A 16,792-nucleotide genomic window follows, 5' to 3' on the forward strand; every position below is an offset into this window, starting at 1 on the left:
TCTTAAGAACTTCCTCCTCAATTACCAAAGTGCCTCAATTAGGCCCTAAATAAGCAGTGGACATGCACAAGGGAGAGGTGGGCAAATTACAACAGAGAGGGTAAAAACAACAGGCCCTATAAGAGCCAGTGTGATGCAGAGGCAATTAAAAGACAAAAAAAGAGTTCTACCACGCAGGGCGAAAATGAGCAAAAAAAAAAAAAAGTGGAAAAAAAAAACCTTTGATGAACTAGCTTTCAGCTAAGTGGAGCTTAAGAGGTGATGGTTGAAGAGAAGAAAGAGTGAGAAAAGATAAAGACAGTTGATTGGCAAGAAGGTTGATGTCACACTGTTTCCCTACAGGACCATATGTCGGGGAGAGCACTCAGTCACTGAGAGAGTGGAATGTGTGAGTAAGTCATGCTTTCTATAGAGCAAGTAGGCGTCCCACAGGCAGCTGATTCTCTGCTCTCTCTCTGCTTTCCCTTGCATTCATTATCCAGCCAACCCCATACACACTCCATCAACTGTGAAACTTACTGGGCTTTTGAATGGACAAATGAAGACCCAGTCTCTTTTAATAGGCTAATTCTGTGTCTAACAAGGACCCTTGTTAAGGGAAAATACTTTAGTATGAATTTGAGAGCATTAGTCAATTAGCTCCAGTATGACCCAGAGTCATTATACATCATCAAAGGAACACAAGAAATAAATTAGAGGCTTATACGCTCACGTCTGTTTATCTGTTTGGTTCCTGTGCTCACAGTAGACCGGCTACTTTTCATTTTGTGGACACACACTGACCTGGATGGTTGGCTAGAAACTGAGCTCATCTAGATCCACAGCAAGCTGCTTATAGCAGACGACAGGGCTGTCATCATAGGTCATCGCTGTGAAACGGAGAAAGTGCTGAGCACCAGGATAAGCAGTAACTCAACAGGGGTGATATGCAAAGGAGAAAGCGAGAAGGAGTAAATAATGCATTCGCTTCCTCCCGTCAGCCTAGCTGTAGAATTCGCCAGACTGATCAAAGTTGCACAGTATGGCTCATCAGGACCGCTTCTGTCCAGGAGAGGGCAGTGTAATCCAGAGACAGTGTTGAGACCATTTTTTTTTTTAGCAGATCCATATGAGGAGAATCATTAAACAGCATCTGTTCAGTCAATTACCCTCGTTGCTAGTCTAATCATATGTTAGATAGAAGGCTAATTAATTTTCCTATAAAGTGAACTGTCTGGAATTAAAAACAAGTCATGATAGGAAGGGAGGGGATGTATGCTCCTGATAATTAAATGTTCAGAACAATAAAAATTCAACATTTCTGTTTCAGTGTTGAGTTTGTATCATATGACACTAAACTGGCATTTAAAATGATCTTTTAAAAGATCAGGTTTTCAATTTATTGGATGCTTTTTGGAGTCTGAAGTTTGAAAGGTTGAAATTTTAAATATATTTTAACATCATACTGTACAGCATGTACTCAAAGCTTAACTTGTTTGGCAATTCCACTGAAGACATCAGTGACCTATTCTAAAATGGCAATGGCAGTGAGTGCAAATGCCAGAAATGACAGCATTTTCTGGTTCTTGAATAAAGCTGTTATATATTTTAGTCACTGGGCTCTGGAGGCCACCCCAGCTGACACCGGCAAGACGCACTCGTGACAGGTCGCCAGGTCATCACACGGCCAACACATTCACACCCACAGCCAGTTCTCCAAATTAACTTAAAACGCACATCTTTAGACCATATAGCTCCTATCTGCCGAGAGATTCCCTATTTTCTGTCTGTGAACAGCATATTTCATTACAAGGGCCTTGATTTTTATTAAAACACCATGCATTATAGACACCTGTTTAAAAAAAATGTAAATAAAAGCTAAAAAAAATTACGTTTTTATGCTTTTCAAATTTTATAGTGGAATATTACGTGGTTTATGCTGCTACTTACCCCATAATGGAACTTGCTAAGAACGGAGATAAATGACTGGTTATATTAAGAACTGTGTTAACTATAAATCTTTAAGTTGCCTTGTTCAAAGGTATCCTGTAAAAGTATGCAATCGAATGTAAAGGAAAGTAAAACAATCTGCTCAGTCTTTTACCTCATAAATGCCCAACAAGTTTGGGCCTTTATTTAATAGAAGAATTGAATACTTGATAAAGCTAAGAATTTATAATAATTTACAAAATAGTTAACGTTTTAATGCCACACAAATACGGATAGATGTATTAATTACATTCACAGTCATCAATCTAAAAGTTTCATTTATGTAGCTCGTTCCACCAAAAAGAACAAGAGGTCTGGTTTAAGTATAAAGTGACTATGAGGAAATCAACATTTATATGAGTAATACTGAAGACCACCAGAGACGTCATAAGAAAACACTGACTAAAACAGAAAAACAGAGACAAAGCATCAACATGAAAGGATGTCAGAAACTGGAGCTGCAACAGCACAATGGCCAGTGTCAAATATTGACACGAAACAGTAGAAAACACATACAGCAGCAGCTTCTTGGTTTGTATTACACGCCATGGCCTCAGTCATTGAATAATCTTTAACACCATATGTGCCTGCATAGAAAAAAGTCCTCATTATAATGAGTGGAAACTGTGGAAAAAACAGTCATTCCAATGCCAAACCTAAAGAAATTCTGTCTGCCGGATCGATGGCTCACCGACAGCCTCCGCACACGGCCTGCCAAGCTTTTCGATCAGAAAAAAGAGCTAAACATTTTTGTTTCCATTGGTCGGATTACAGCAAGAGAAAATGAAACAACTCGAGTCAACCAGCAAGATTCCAAGCTCATCTATAAAACACCGCAGGATGCGGCGCAGCTCATCTCTAAATGTCAATGAGGTCGTCGCCGCTCTCGTCGCTCTCGACGGTCAGCTGACGGGTCCACCACTTCTTCACCTCTGACCCTGAAGAAGCCTCGTCGTTGACAGGGTTCATCTTGCAAACAATAGACTTGACACTCGTGCGACCTGAGAATAAAAGACAAAGACATTCACACCCTGAGTCTTGTGATGTCTGCATGTAATTTATGATGTTATATTACCAATTCCATTCAGAACTGCATGCCGCTGTAAGCAAGAGTGTGTCAAGATGAGGTGATGTCTTTTTTAGAACATTGAAGCTCATAAACAGACTGCCTGGATTTTCCCACGGCAGAGAGAAACTTGAGGAAAAAAACTTTGCTCCAACCTTTTCACTTTACAGAACGCCCTCTAAAGAAATGTTGCCTCTTACAGTACGTAGACAGCACACTACAGCAGACACACCTGCAGGCAGCCGCCACTGTCCCAGCTTCCTCTGTGGTCTCCCCAGGTCCGAGGAGTCCTGCCTGTACCCTCCTCTGTCTGACAACGTGGGGCTCCGAAGCTGCTGGAGGCCACTCATCTAAACAAAGAGAAGAGATCCTTTGTTTCACCAATGCAAGCGCACACCCGCAGATTATATTATGTGCTTGCTATAAATCACGCTGTGAGCATGTGTTGGCTGTGTATGCAGTGGTGGTATAGATGCGGGGCTTTACCTCAGGCTGTGAGGGGTTGTCTGGGTTGTTAGCATTGTGGTCTTCACTTGGCACTGTGGTCTCTATGCTGGGAGGGTTGAGGAACCGGTTCAGCTCCTGCTGCTGGCTCTCTCTCAGGCTGTGAATGATGCTACACGACTGCTGCTGCTTCTGTGAACGCACGCATACATTCGTGGTCAGTGTCGTGCATGTTTACAATACTGCGGAAACTGCAGGGGAAAAAACACAAAGCATGGCTATGTATTTTCTGTTAAGACACTAACCGCCCGGATGCGTTTGAGGCATTTCTTGAGCCACATGCGTATGGTCTGCTTGGCAACCTCTTCCTCAATGGTGTACTCCAGCTGTTCCCTTGCCAACAGCTCCTCCAGCTGGAGAGACTTTCTTATGTCCACTGAGCGGTATGACAACATGCTGCACGATTACACACATACACAAACAACAAACCACACACACACACACACACACACACATGCAAGAACATACAGAAAAGAGAGATATTTAGTTATAGATTTGGTAGAATTAAAAGTGGTGAATGTGATGTCACCTGATTAAAAGACCTAAAAAATTCAGATATTTAAAAAAACATCATTTACGTCTCTCTACATTGCCAACTGTTTATACTGGAACCACGAGAAGCACTTAAAAGAGGCTTTTCTCCCCTGATTCGGGTTTAAACAATGTGACTCATTACTTTGATACGAATTTTAGGTTACTGTTTAACACTTCCATACTGACCATATTCTATGCCTTTAAAGCAGAGCCCAGAATTCCCTGATAAATGTCTACAACACATTTTGAACTGCAGATTAATTTAGAATGTAATAACAGCCTATCTGACATTAAAAGATGTATGATCAATCCTTAATTAATGCTTCAGAGAGAAGGGAGAGTGTCCCATATAAGACCTAAGATCACTAACCTTTATAATAATCAATATTCATTAAATATTAATAACACTTAGGGAACAAAACTTGTTTTTTGCAAACTAGTCAGTGGATTCAAAGCAGTGGCAGAAAGCACGTGTGTGGATTTGAACATGTTTATATATGACCCCCAAACTCCTCTTCTGATCTCTGCTTTAGTCTCAGTTTAATCTCAATAGGCTCAGAATAAATGGACTCTAATTTCTTACATTGTGGGTACCAGTGTTTGCAGGTGCAAAGTACAAGCACCTGTAAAGTGCTTGTATTTATAAAGTGCTTTTCCAGTCTTACTCACCACTCAAGCAGCTTGTAAACTGCAAGCAACACTTAAGATATAAAGTTTATGATATGCATCACACAACAAAACATTGAACAAATGCTTCTTGAATGTTTTCTTGACATTGTGACACAGGTAAATTTGCTAAAGAAAAAAACTATTTCTAAATTATCCCAGGCCACTAACAATGGAAGGTATTTATTTCAGGGTTAATCCTCTGCATCTATGTGTGATCTCAGTCACCTGAGCACATCGTGAAAGGTCACATCTCCTCCGCTGTGAAGTCGCTCCATCTCATAGCACATGTGTTTAAACAGCAACTTGTCTTTGTCCAGGTCCACCTCCAGCCTGCCTCTGAGCAGACGAAGCAGAAACTTCACCCTGGATGTGGGGATTACACCCTGGAGAGAGACGGTCACACAGTTCACGGGGTAAATTAAGAAATTATGCAATGAACTTTAAAAGCCTGAAATCCTGGGATTTAGGTGTATTTCAAAAGCTGTAAGATATCAACTGCATTTAGATTTTTTTACTCACAAACTAACTACGATTGTTACTAAAGTTCTTCAACAACCTTAAGTAAATCATATTTTATGAACCTTTGATTTTCATAGCACAGGAACTATTAAGGTCCCAAACAGAAAGTGACCTGATATCTTAGCGACTGGGGACGACATTCTAAGCAAGCATATTTGGCCACTAGTGTGTTCCAATAAGCTGAAAAAAAGGATTTTGCTTCATAACAGTCAATGTGCCACCAACTATGGTTTTATCATGGCCAGAGATGTTGCCATGGTAACTGTGCCCACTCTCCTCTTGCTAATTTCTCACCTCCCGTTTGTCATCCACCATGTTCCAGATGATCTGAAAGTGCCTCAGGTCATTATAGCTCAGCAGCTGGTCCTCCTCAGTGGAGTAGAACAGAGAGAAGTTCTCCACAATGATGGCTGCAGACACAAAAAGAGATATTAATACACACACACACACAGAAATATTCAATAATACCAGTTCCTCTATCTATGAGTTTTCATTGTGACAGCCATCATAAATCTTTATTTGGTAACACTGAATGCAAGTCACCTGCTGCATTTTAGAGCTTTAGTTCCAAATGTGCGTGCTGCACTATTCTGGGATGTCCTGAACAGCAGCCGCTTGTGCCGCTGGGTTTATTTTCAAGCACTGTTTGAGTTTTGAAGATGTTTTTCTAGTTAGTGTGAATGCTTAAAAGCATTCACAGTATTGTTATTCAAATCTTTATTATTATTTCATATTCCGTATGTTTTTGGCATCTATTGCCTTCAACACCGTTCAACTTAGAAAAACCATTCAACCACCGTTAGATTCCTCTTCTTTTGGACATGACTGCTTCTATTTTTCTCATTTTTAACTTTTATATATATATTTTTTTTAATTATTCAACTTTATTCAACAAAAATTTACAATGTATTTCAATAGGAGAATCTTCAAATTCTCATTCAACTTACTCATTTTTCAACTCTAACTACTTCCACATTCGTTGACCTAAAGCCACCATTCAAACTTTAAAACGAAGCCAAGACCTTGGAATTTTCAGCTTGTATTTATCTTTTTAATATCTGTTATACTTTTTCTTCAGTTCCAGTTTAAGTTTCATGCTATTTTTCATGCTAAGATTAATCTTAAAAACTTCTTTCAACTGCTGCTGTGTGCACAGTGTTTGCTCTGCAGCCTACATTTTACCCTCAAAACGTGGCCATCGTTGTTCTTTCCAACAGTGTGTCTTTCAATGCTCAGAGAAGTAAACTTTTTGAACTGTGTGAATCCAAGTAGAGGGATAACCTTCTAACCGACCCATATAAATACACTGTATTTTTAGTCAGGAGTTTGTCTCAACAGCAGGAAAGACCCCACTTGTTAAATCGCTCCTGTCATCACAGTTTTGACAGCACAAGGATAAATGAGACACTGTTGTGTAGAACAATTCTTCTGGATCCTCACAGATCAAAAGCTTTTTTATTATGAGTTACGGTCTTGGATTTATATGCAGTTTTTCAACAGGTGCACCAAAGCAGATTTGACAGGGTTTTGTCACAGAATAACAGTATGCCAGTAGTTAGTGCAGGCCAGCTAAATACAGCATTCTGATTGGCCCATTAAATTCAAGCTTATTGTTCATTGGTGGATTTGTCTTCTGCACACAGGTGGTACAGATCTGGGCAGTTGGAGTCAGTTGATGACTTTTAGAATAATCTTTTATGACTGAATGATTAAATCTTACAACATTTAGCTGTCTTTAGTGGATTTTCCCACTTTTCAGTCAATCAGTGTTTTAAATAATATGAGGTTTCAATATTCATTCAGATGTTTTCTGATTTTTTGATGTTTTCTGATTTCTGAACTTTTCTTTTGTCATTAGTCAGCTTTTTCTAATTTACATTTTAAACATGTTCACCTACTTTTCAACTTCATCTGTGTGAACGTCAGCTTTTAGCAGTTCTGAACTTTTGTTTTCAAGTGAAAATTTCTGTATTTTTAATCTCATTCAACATTTTTAACTTAAATTCAGCATTTATGTCATTTCAGCTTAAAACATTCAGCTATCAGCATTCACACTGCAGTTTCTTCAGAAAATGCATTTTCTAGTTTATATTGATATCATTATCCTTTTGCCTAAACTAAACTAAACTGTACTAACCCTAATCAAATCATAAAATATAACAAGTTACCTAGTTTTTTGACCCGACATTAAAGGTGAGTCAATAAGATGACATTACAAGGTTATAAATAACAAAACATTGACTGACCTACAAGAAGGTTGAGCATGATGTAGGCTATGATGACATAGAAAGAGCAGAAGTATATAAGTGCTCCAGCATAGTTGCCGCAGTCCGTCTCCCAGTAGCGATGTTTATCTGGGGTGCAAAATGGTGGTTGCACCTGGGGAGGGGGAAAAAAATTGCATCAACCAACAGATATTAAAACAAACATCAAATATTCTAAGAAACTATGTTAAACATGTTTTCTTATTTACTTATATGGCTAATATTAACAGTGTCCACTGGTCCTCTTTTTTGTTTGTTTTTTAATAAAGTGGTTTAAGAAGAACTGCAGCATTGAGATCAGCGGGGTATGGCCAAATAATAAAAATATAAAGAAGTAACCACAATATTATGCTGTGAGCACTAAAGACAACAATCAAATCCTCCTACTGCACTGAAATGGCCCCAGAAACCACTTCACATTTGTCTATGGGGAAGTGCACTGGACCTGCAGCCCATCTTACCATGCAGTCATGCATGATTTTATTCCAATCTTCTCCTGTGACAATACGGAAGAGAACAGTGATAGCCTTGCCTGCTGTGGAGAAGTTGGCATGCCTGCGATTGAAGGAGATAGACACACTGACACAACTGTGTAAAGAACTCCTTTACTGTACCCGCTGCTTACATCCTGTATTGTTTATTGAAAAAAATAGTAATAATAAAGATCGGAAAAGCAATGATTACCGGTTTATGTTCTCTCCGTATTTGACGGTTCCGAAGAGAACAACTCCAGCAAATGCATAGCAGAGAAGAAGGAGAAACATCCCCACGATGATGAAGAAGCTCTTGTACATGCTGACGACTACAGTGAGCAGCAGCATCTTTAGTGTCACCTTTAAGATCATACACAAAGGTGAAAAAGCAGAATTTTATTCCTACACTAGAAAATATATTTGGATAAAGTACTTTATCTTTTTTGTTGACTAATGTACTCACATGTTTCCCACATATTGTGAAGAACCTGAAGACAATCACACATGTGCCCATCATGTAGGTGTACGCATTCTGTAGTAGAAAATTGTACAGTAATTTTAGCTGTAGTGAAAAAAAATCAATAATACTGACTGAATTTGAATTTCTTTAACAGATTTTTCTAACCAGTAAGGAAAAGTGCAGAACAATCCAGATGACACCCAGCGATGTGACCAGGAGGTCATACCGATTTCGTCGACTCTGCCAGTAACCAGCGGGGGACATGGCTATCAGCTTCATTGTCACCTATAAAACAACAGCAGCAGTAAAGTAAATAAAGCCACTCAGGTACATTACAAATACCCCACCCATTCCCCCCAAAACAGGCTCACCTCCAGGACGAATATGAAGGTAAAAACTACAGACATAGTGGCAAGGGGAAATGTTACGCCGTCATCACCTACATTCCACTGAGGAAAAACACAAAAAGACCGACGTCAGTTCATACATATAAAATTGCGTTCACGCGTGCGATAATTAAAAAGCCAGCTGAGAGTGTAAACTGAACAAGGACAATTAGAAGCACACTCAGGTAACACGGCGTCATATACCGTTAGATGAGGTGTTACCTTGACTGAGAGGAGGACAGACTGCGCCAGTACCAGCACAGCAATGCCCCGTTTGAAGAAGGGATGCTGAGTAATGTCGTACATCTTGGCCCGGAAACCTCCGTTCTCTGTCAAGCACAAAAGAAGGCAAAAAAATTCAGTGAAACCTAAACAACGATTTTGGAGAATTGTGGCATTTTTGATCATCAGTGATCAGTTATAAATGTCTGAAAAGGCTCTTGTATTGAATAACCCGGGTGATTTAACTTTCAGTAGTAACCCTTACCGTCCAACAGATGGCACTCATAGACTGTTTGATTGTTATTACCTGGCCAATGAGACTTTAGTGCAGCATATTTATTCAAGTAGATAAAGGGAAAAACATGCCGACATGCTTAAGATTTTGTGAATTTGACAAGTTTTATAGACAGGCTGTCTCAGACGGCAGCTTCTGCACTTCTATGAACCAAAATGTTGATCCTCTTAAGCATATTTAGAAAACCTTTCTAATCTTATCAAATCTAAGTTATCTAAGGCAGAGTACATTCATAGTCTGAATGCAGTGTCTTTGCGACTTTTATTCTATGAGCCTTTCAGATCACTGTGGAGTAACTTTGGCAAACTCCTCTTTGCAGAATTGTTTAATTCAGACACACTGGAGGGTTTTTGAGCATGAACGGCCTGTTAAAGGTCATGCCAAAGCATCTCAATCAGACGATCTTTGATCGGGTCACTCCAAAACCTTCATTTTGTTTTGTCTTGTTTGGAGTCATTAAGAGATCGTCCTCCTGCATTACCCAGTGTGTGCTTGAACTTCAGGGTATGAACTGATGGCTGGACATTCTCCTACAGGATTTTCTGTTAGAGAGCAAAATTCATGATTTCATCAATGACAGCATCATGAAGCAGCAAGGAAGCCCCAGGCCATTACAATACCACCATCATGTTTCACTGTTAGTTGACTGTTCTTTTGAAATGCTGTTCATTTTACACCAGACGCAACGGGACTCCAACCTTCCAAAAAGTCCCACTTTTTTCTCGTCAGTCGACAGAATATTCGAGTTGGATTGTTCCACTGAGGCCATTTTTGCCCAGTCTCTCTCTTATTGATGAAACATGCACTGTGACCTTAACTGAGGCAGGTAAGGCCTGCAGTTCTTCAGATGTTGTTCTGGGTTATTTTGCGACCTCCTGGATGAGTCGTTGATGGGCTCTGGGAGTAATTTTGATAGGTCGGTCAATCCTGGGAATGCTCACCACTGTTCCAAGTTTCCTCCATTTGTGGATAATGGCTCTCATCGTGGTTCACTGGAGTCCCAAAGCCTTAGAAATGGCTTTGTAACTCTTTCCAGACTGATAAACGTCAATGCCTTTGTTTCTCAGCTGTTTCTTTAGTGGCATGACGTGTTGTGTTGTGTTTGTGAGACACTTTTAACCTACTTAAGCATCATATTTCAAAAATATAATGTTCCTAAATATTATATTGCAAACTCTTTTTACAGTAGTTTCTCTTGCCCACTTCCAAGGATCATTTAATATCAAATGAAAAAACAAGGAAAATCAAACAATGAAATTTGCAGGTTGTGAGTCTATATACTATATGAGTGCTGGCCACAAAGAGTGTTTGTAAGTACTTTGGATGTGACTGTGTGAGCACAGACCAGCTCAGTGTTTTAATGAACCATGGGTAGTGAGTGAGTGAGTGAGTGAGTGGTGCCTGCACTGAAGACCTTTGGATGAGGATCAAAGTCAGGTTGATGGTGCTGGAATAAGCGGCGGTGATGACTAAAACTTAAGCGATTGATTTTCTGTTAGCTCTCAGCCTCAACTGTACTAACAGGCAATTTCCCACACTGCCTCTGAGGCACTTCTACTGTTCTCATGACTCTAATCACTAAAGGGAGAGCAGCCGCATGATTTGACTTTGTAATAAAGCTGGTAGTTTTCTTCAACTCGGGTAGGAAAATCAGATAAAGTCTGAACAAATATTTCCGCTTGCAGGCAGCAAAAGAAAGCAATGACATGTAATTCAGTGACTGAGAGTTCCAGTGCTGTTGCCGGTCACATATGAATAACACTGTCATACTGAACCACTTAATGCCATCTTATGTGCTATTCTGTTTTTTGCTAGTTAGTTAGTTTTGTTTTTACTGTAATGTTTCACTATTTTAACCTTTTTTTAACTGCTGTAATAAAAGAGTTTACCAAAACTGTGATTGGGGGGAGACATCGCATAAAAGTTATAAATTGATTTGCCTGTCATGGAGTGAAATAACTATTTGATCCCCAAAACGTGACTTGTTATGGCAGAGTAGTTAGGCGTTACTTGTAGTTGGTTACCAGGTTTTGCACACAGTCACTGGGGGATGTTGCAAAAAAAGTATATTTAAAAAAATGTTCCTATTTCTTGGTTCTCTTATTGCTGCCTGCAGCTGTGTTTTGCAAACCACTGGTGAAATATATTACGTTATTTTATTATGTACACTCAAACCTGGGCGAGGGGGTAGGTGGAGAGGTTGGGCTATTTTCAATCGACTCTTCAGATCCTCCCATCTTCTCTGGTCCACTGTTAGCAGAGCAGTACCCTGTTGAGATGAGACACAATCTTAACTCCTCGTGGTTGCAAGCCTAGAGGCCTACAAGGAGCAACACATAACTGCACCATCACCAGGTTTAATTTGTGTTGCACTATTCTATCTGATGCCAAACAACAGGGAAACACGCCTCACAAAAATCTAAAACAAGATGCATTTTAATTGGCCAGTTTTGTTTAACTAGTGGTCAGAGTGACACCATAATGCCCCACATACCACACAGTATGGTGGCAGGCAATAAAAGGCAAGAAGGTGTATCTACTATAATGTATATGCAGTACGGCTCTTACCTTGTTCTCATTGAAGTTTGCAATGACAACACCCACAAACAGAGTGAGTCCAATCATACATCCCAGAAACACAAAGACATGAATGTAGATGCCATGGATCTGCAGACACAAAGAGTTAGAAAATGTGTAGAGCAGCTGACACAATGCAGGTATAAAATGAGAAAATTTATTGTTATATGAAAAGTTAAGGATCAGTACCGGTCCAACGCGGTGAATAATGACATCTCGGACCTCCACCCACCCTTTTAGTGAGAGCACTTCAAACAGAGCCAGCATGGCATTTCCCACATTGTCAAAATTAAAATTTCGTGGATTGGCCCTAGAAGAGGTCATAATGTGTGCATTAATGACTGGCTGTGCAAAAACAAACGCACACACAAGCAGAAAAACAAGTCTTACCAGACCCGTGGTACCCAGAAACCTGGTTTCTTTTCTCCAGGCTTCAGTTTCAGGTTCAGATTTCTGGAAACACTAACGTTTATTCGGAATATCCCGTGACAATCCTCCTGTGACAGGCCACAAAGTTTAACAGCAAAGCACAGAAAGGAACAACAATCAGAACATTTAATGAAATGGAAGAAAAGGGCTATTTTTGGATTCATGATTTATGAAAATAATATACCAGAAGACTTTCACAATAATGAAGTCTAGTGCATTACAGTAGACTTAAATAAAAAGCCCTTGCATTTAACTTAAATAAGAAATACTTTTCTAGATACAGTCAATTATCTTGGAACAACTGTTTATAAAATAAAAGGTTTTGTTCTAGCACAAGCTGAAAAAAGCGTGAGGACTGTTGTTAAGAAAATAGGATAAAAGGAAACACTGGTTTATTGATTTGACTGGGGAGGCCCCTTCTACTTATTCAGCCTGTAGTTCTCTGCAGGAAGTGTAGAACAGTGGGTCAGTGAGGAGACTGTTTCTTGCTGTACCCGTTTAAGAACACTGGGGTCGTTGCACTTGGCAAGCTTTCCGGCAAACAGTTGAACTCCAAAGCTTGCGAACACCAGCATCAGCGTGAGGAGCAGAATGGAAACCTGCAGAAAAATCAATCAGGAATTTAAGACACAAGTTGAACATAATCCAAGTATGAGAGCAGTGGATGTAGAAACCTCCGTCAGGAAAATCAATCAGACAGAGTAAAAATCAATAACTACAGCACATTTCTTGTAACTATAACATTGTAACACAACTATAATTATATTCAGTTTCCAGAAAAGCTGGTACATGCGGTCCGTTTGGAAAAAACTTGCGCTCAGTTTGTAATAAAATTGGTTAATATACATAATGGGGTATAAGAAGAAGCCACTGTGAGCACTAATGCAAGTTAAGCCATCACTAAGTCACTGATCAGATGAATTAAAAAAAAAAAGAAATGTGAAATTTGGGCATTAATTATTTAACACGCTCTTTTAAAAAAAAGTACTAAACACTCCGCCTGCAGTCCCAGTTAGCAGATATGAAACAAAAAAGTACAATAGGGAATACCTCAAACTCTTGAGCAGCTAAAACAAGCAAGAATGGGAAAATGTTTTGCTTTCTAAATTTCAATTAATAGAATAGAATAAACCTTTATTATCCCATGGATGAGAAATTTCAGTTGAGTTGGTCAACTTAACTGAAATGACGTCAAAATCCTTCTTGATGTTGACGTCATCAAGTTCAAACTGTTTATTATTTACAGATTGATACCAAAAAAAATGTTTCTGTTCGACATGCTGTGCATTATGATCTTCAAAGCACTGTATAATGTCTTTATTTCCTGTATTTTATACATCTTCCCATTTGTTTTCTGAAATTCCTGAGCAGTGTCACTTTATTTTATAAGCAGTGTGGCAGTCAGGTTGAAGGTAAGGTATCAAGTTTAAGGTAAGAAAAGTTCATTTTCATTTAGACAAATATTTGAACCCTATTTAAATAGTTCTCCTGCAACAATAGTAAGTCCTGTAACTGAAGACTGAGTTATATTAATCGAAATTCACAAGTAGGTTTTTATTTTGTTTCCCTCATTAATAAAAAACAATAATCTGCAGCTACTGTAGATAAAATAATCTTGTTATCTGGTATATTAAAAAAATAAATAAATAAATAAATCACACACTCTGCCACACACACGTGGAAAATGCAAACAGGTGCTAACCAGAAAAATCTCCTTGAATCCTTTGAGAACCTCCCGCACCACCTTCCTCATCTGGGGTACCAGCTTGAAGATCCTGAGCGGACGCAGGCAGCGCAGCATCATCAGCAGCTGAGCCCCAGACTCAGGAGGAACGTCAGGAGGTAGCCAGCACAGAAAGATCAGACTCACCTACAGCGAACACAGCAAAGCAAGCATGAATAGCATCCTACTGATTTTACAACAACATGGTTCATATTTTAGTTTCCAACAACAACAACAATGAAACTATCCATTCTCTTTTCATTTCTCTCAGTACTAAACACTGGACAAACCTGATCTACTGAACCCAAACCAAAGACTCTCCAACTTTGAAGCCTGAATAACATTCAACATAAAATATTTCTTCTATTGGCCACTTCTATTTCACATCAAAACTGCAACTTTCAAAAAAAAGATGACTGTAAGGCACTAAAACTGGATATAGTTTTTGATTCATATGGTCACTGAGTAAGGCAACATTTGCAGCAACAACAAATCTGTGAGGTGGTTGTCAGATGTAAAATTTTCTGGAAAGTCATATGAATGTTAAATGAAGGGGGCTCCTAAAAGGTCCAAAATACTCCTATAATAGTTAATAGCAAACAAAAATGCATAATCTCTTTGCATTTGGTCTATGTACCCTCAATCGACTAAATGGAAAGACACGATGAAGCAAGATTTTTATTTGATTTCTCACAAGATAGATAAAGATGTCCATGACGCCTCCAAAGTCTCTGATGACAGCTGTCGGGGTGAAGAACAGACCGTCGGCCATGATCTTCAGGTTGAGCTCAATGCTCATGAAGATCACAAATACATACTCCCCAATCTGAAACAGACGCCACTGGTTTAGTGCATTTATCCCTGCGCTTGACTGTTCATGAACCATCAGTCATCTTTTTAATACCTGAAGGGTGGGGGCGTGCATAACCCTGGTGAAGGGGGATTCGAACATCATGGAGATGCAGGAGCAGATGGTCACAACAATCATAACCCAGTCCAGATAGGTGACTAAGCCAAGAAGATCACTGCAGGGAAACGCACATCAGATTTCACGCAAAGAAAAAGTAGGTTTGGTATACAGTGAGTAGGCCAAGAGAGCAATTTGGTTTGCTAGCCAGAAAAATACTAATGCAATATAAAAAAAAAGATAGGTACGGCAAGACAAAGAGAGAACAAGGATGAGTGGGGAAAGGTATCAGAAAGTGAGAGTGAATAAATCTTAGTGTGTGTGTGTGTGTGTGTGTGTGTGTGTGTGTGTGTACGTGTGAGCAGGCCGATCTGTTTTACAGCAAGATGTCCCCAGGCACCAACGGTATCTGATACAAAGGACTGCTCTGCTTCTCACTTCAGTAATCAGTTTCTCTGCTCGGCTGAATTACTATCAGGCTGCATAATGGGTGAAATATATTTCACAGCTCTTCACTTCACAATTTTCATTCCTTACCACAGTTTGGGGAAGCACAACAGACAAATAATAAGCCACAGAATTAATGAGTATTCCACTGTTGCACAATGAACAGATCGATGGAGAGTCAGGCAATCAATAATTCATCACACTTACTACAGCTGGTGGTATTTGGTGTTCTTCACTGCTCCAGTTATTGGATCAGTTTTTGATCTAGATATGAAGTCATAGCAAAAACAAAAAAAAACACACACAAAAAACATACATATAGACAGAAAACATAAGGTTGAAAACATTTTTCTTACTACAAAGATTCATATAAACACTGTATGTGTGTGTGTCTGTTAGTTTAGATTTAAGACCAGTCTTACGCATTGAAGCGAGCTCGAACAATCATCCTGCAGAAGTTCCTGAAACGGTGCTCACGCCCCACGATAAAAAGAGGCTTATCGAAGTAAGGATGGTTCTCCCTCAGCTCCTCCTCCTGAACCTTCCTGCTCAGCCACACAATCAAAGACGTGGAGAAAATACCAGTGACTTCACATCAATCACGTCAGAGAATAAACCATTGTTTAGTCATACTTAACTGAGTTACTTTTGGTGAAGAACTTGATTTAACGTAATTATAATATTGTGTGTGAACCTTTTCATTTCAGCTTGTTCTTTCTTTTCTTGGATCATCTTGATCTCGCTATCCTCTCTCTGGGCATTACGATAACGCACTGTGCTGGAATGCTGGGGAAAGAAAAAAAAAAATAGACAATATATATGACTCTTTTTTATTACAGAAATTCCCTGTCATCTTCTTACACTTCTTGCATATACTAAGATATATTTTTAAGGACTATAGAATCAGAAGAGCTTTATCTGGCAACAAACAAGCCTAGTGCAAAGTATGTGTTGGGATGTGACTTTGTACTGACATCCTGAGTGAGAGTCTCCAGCGATTTCCCTCGGCTGATCCTCTGACTAGTAGAACCATGTCGCAGAGATCTGCAGACGCAAAAGGCAGACTATAAGATACAAGGTCTCGACAGTAGAGCACAAGTGTCTAAGTTTCTGTTTGTGCGTCAAAGTGTACGTCAGACCTGCGCTCTTGCCGCACGTGATGCTGGACACTGAGTATGGAGCGTTCTTTGGCAGGTTGGCCTTCAAAAGATCCACTTTGTATCCGCTGTGTTGTGCAAGCGCTTGGAAACATAGACACAATACAGTTTGTTAATCATAATGCAATATCAATAAAACAACATACTGCCTTGCTACCTCTTGTTATCAAGTACCAATTTTTTATAAAGACA

General features: G+C 39.4%; 1 protein-coding gene across 4 annotated transcripts in view; it reads right to left on the reverse strand.

The window, feature by feature from the left end:
• Nucleotides 1-2,110: 2,110 nt before the first annotated feature.
• nalcn (sodium leak channel, non-selective) overlaps nt 2,111-16,792 on the reverse strand; it is a 68,367-nt gene continuing 53,685 nt past the window's right edge. For all 4 annotated transcript variants that reach the window (XM_063497373.1, XM_063497372.1, XM_063497370.1 and 1 more), the window contains 26 exons: nt 16,583-16,684; nt 16,418-16,487; nt 16,138-16,229; nt 15,866-15,988; nt 15,651-15,707; nt 14,994-15,114; nt 14,784-14,915; nt 14,069-14,236; nt 12,861-12,965; nt 12,328-12,434; nt 12,127-12,247; nt 11,929-12,027; nt 11,536-11,629; nt 9,066-9,172; nt 8,829-8,906; nt 8,623-8,742; nt 8,461-8,529; nt 8,209-8,357; nt 7,986-8,079; nt 7,507-7,639; nt 5,555-5,670; nt 4,967-5,124; nt 3,784-3,934; nt 3,521-3,670; nt 3,267-3,384; nt 2,111-2,969 (listed from right to left, as the gene is read on the reverse strand). In XM_063497373.1, the coding sequence (XP_063353443.1) occupies nt 2,827-2,969; nt 3,267-3,384; nt 3,521-3,670; nt 3,784-3,934; nt 4,967-5,124; nt 5,555-5,670; nt 7,507-7,639; nt 7,986-8,079; nt 8,209-8,357; nt 8,461-8,529; nt 8,623-8,742; nt 8,829-8,906; nt 9,066-9,172; nt 11,536-11,629; nt 11,929-12,027; nt 12,127-12,247; nt 12,328-12,434; nt 12,861-12,965; nt 14,069-14,236; nt 14,784-14,915; nt 14,994-15,114; nt 15,651-15,707; nt 15,866-15,988; nt 16,138-16,229; nt 16,418-16,487; nt 16,583-16,684 (2,977 nt within the window). In that variant the 3' untranslated portion in view covers nt 2,111-2,826. The remainder of the gene's footprint in view (nt 2,970-3,266; nt 3,385-3,520; nt 3,671-3,783; nt 3,935-4,966; nt 5,125-5,554; nt 5,671-7,506; nt 7,640-7,985; nt 8,080-8,208; nt 8,358-8,460; nt 8,530-8,622; nt 8,743-8,828; nt 8,907-9,065; nt 9,173-11,535; nt 11,630-11,928; nt 12,028-12,126; nt 12,248-12,327; nt 12,435-12,860; nt 12,966-14,068; nt 14,237-14,783; nt 14,916-14,993; nt 15,115-15,650; nt 15,708-15,865; nt 15,989-16,137; nt 16,230-16,417; nt 16,488-16,582; nt 16,685-16,792) is intronic.

Source organism: Pelmatolapia mariae, linkage group LG16_19, assembly GCF_036321145.2.
Source record: "Pelmatolapia mariae isolate MD_Pm_ZW linkage group LG16_19, Pm_UMD_F_2, whole genome shotgun sequence".
Lineage (NCBI taxonomy): Eukaryota > Metazoa > Chordata > Actinopteri > Cichliformes > Cichlidae > Pelmatolapia > Pelmatolapia mariae.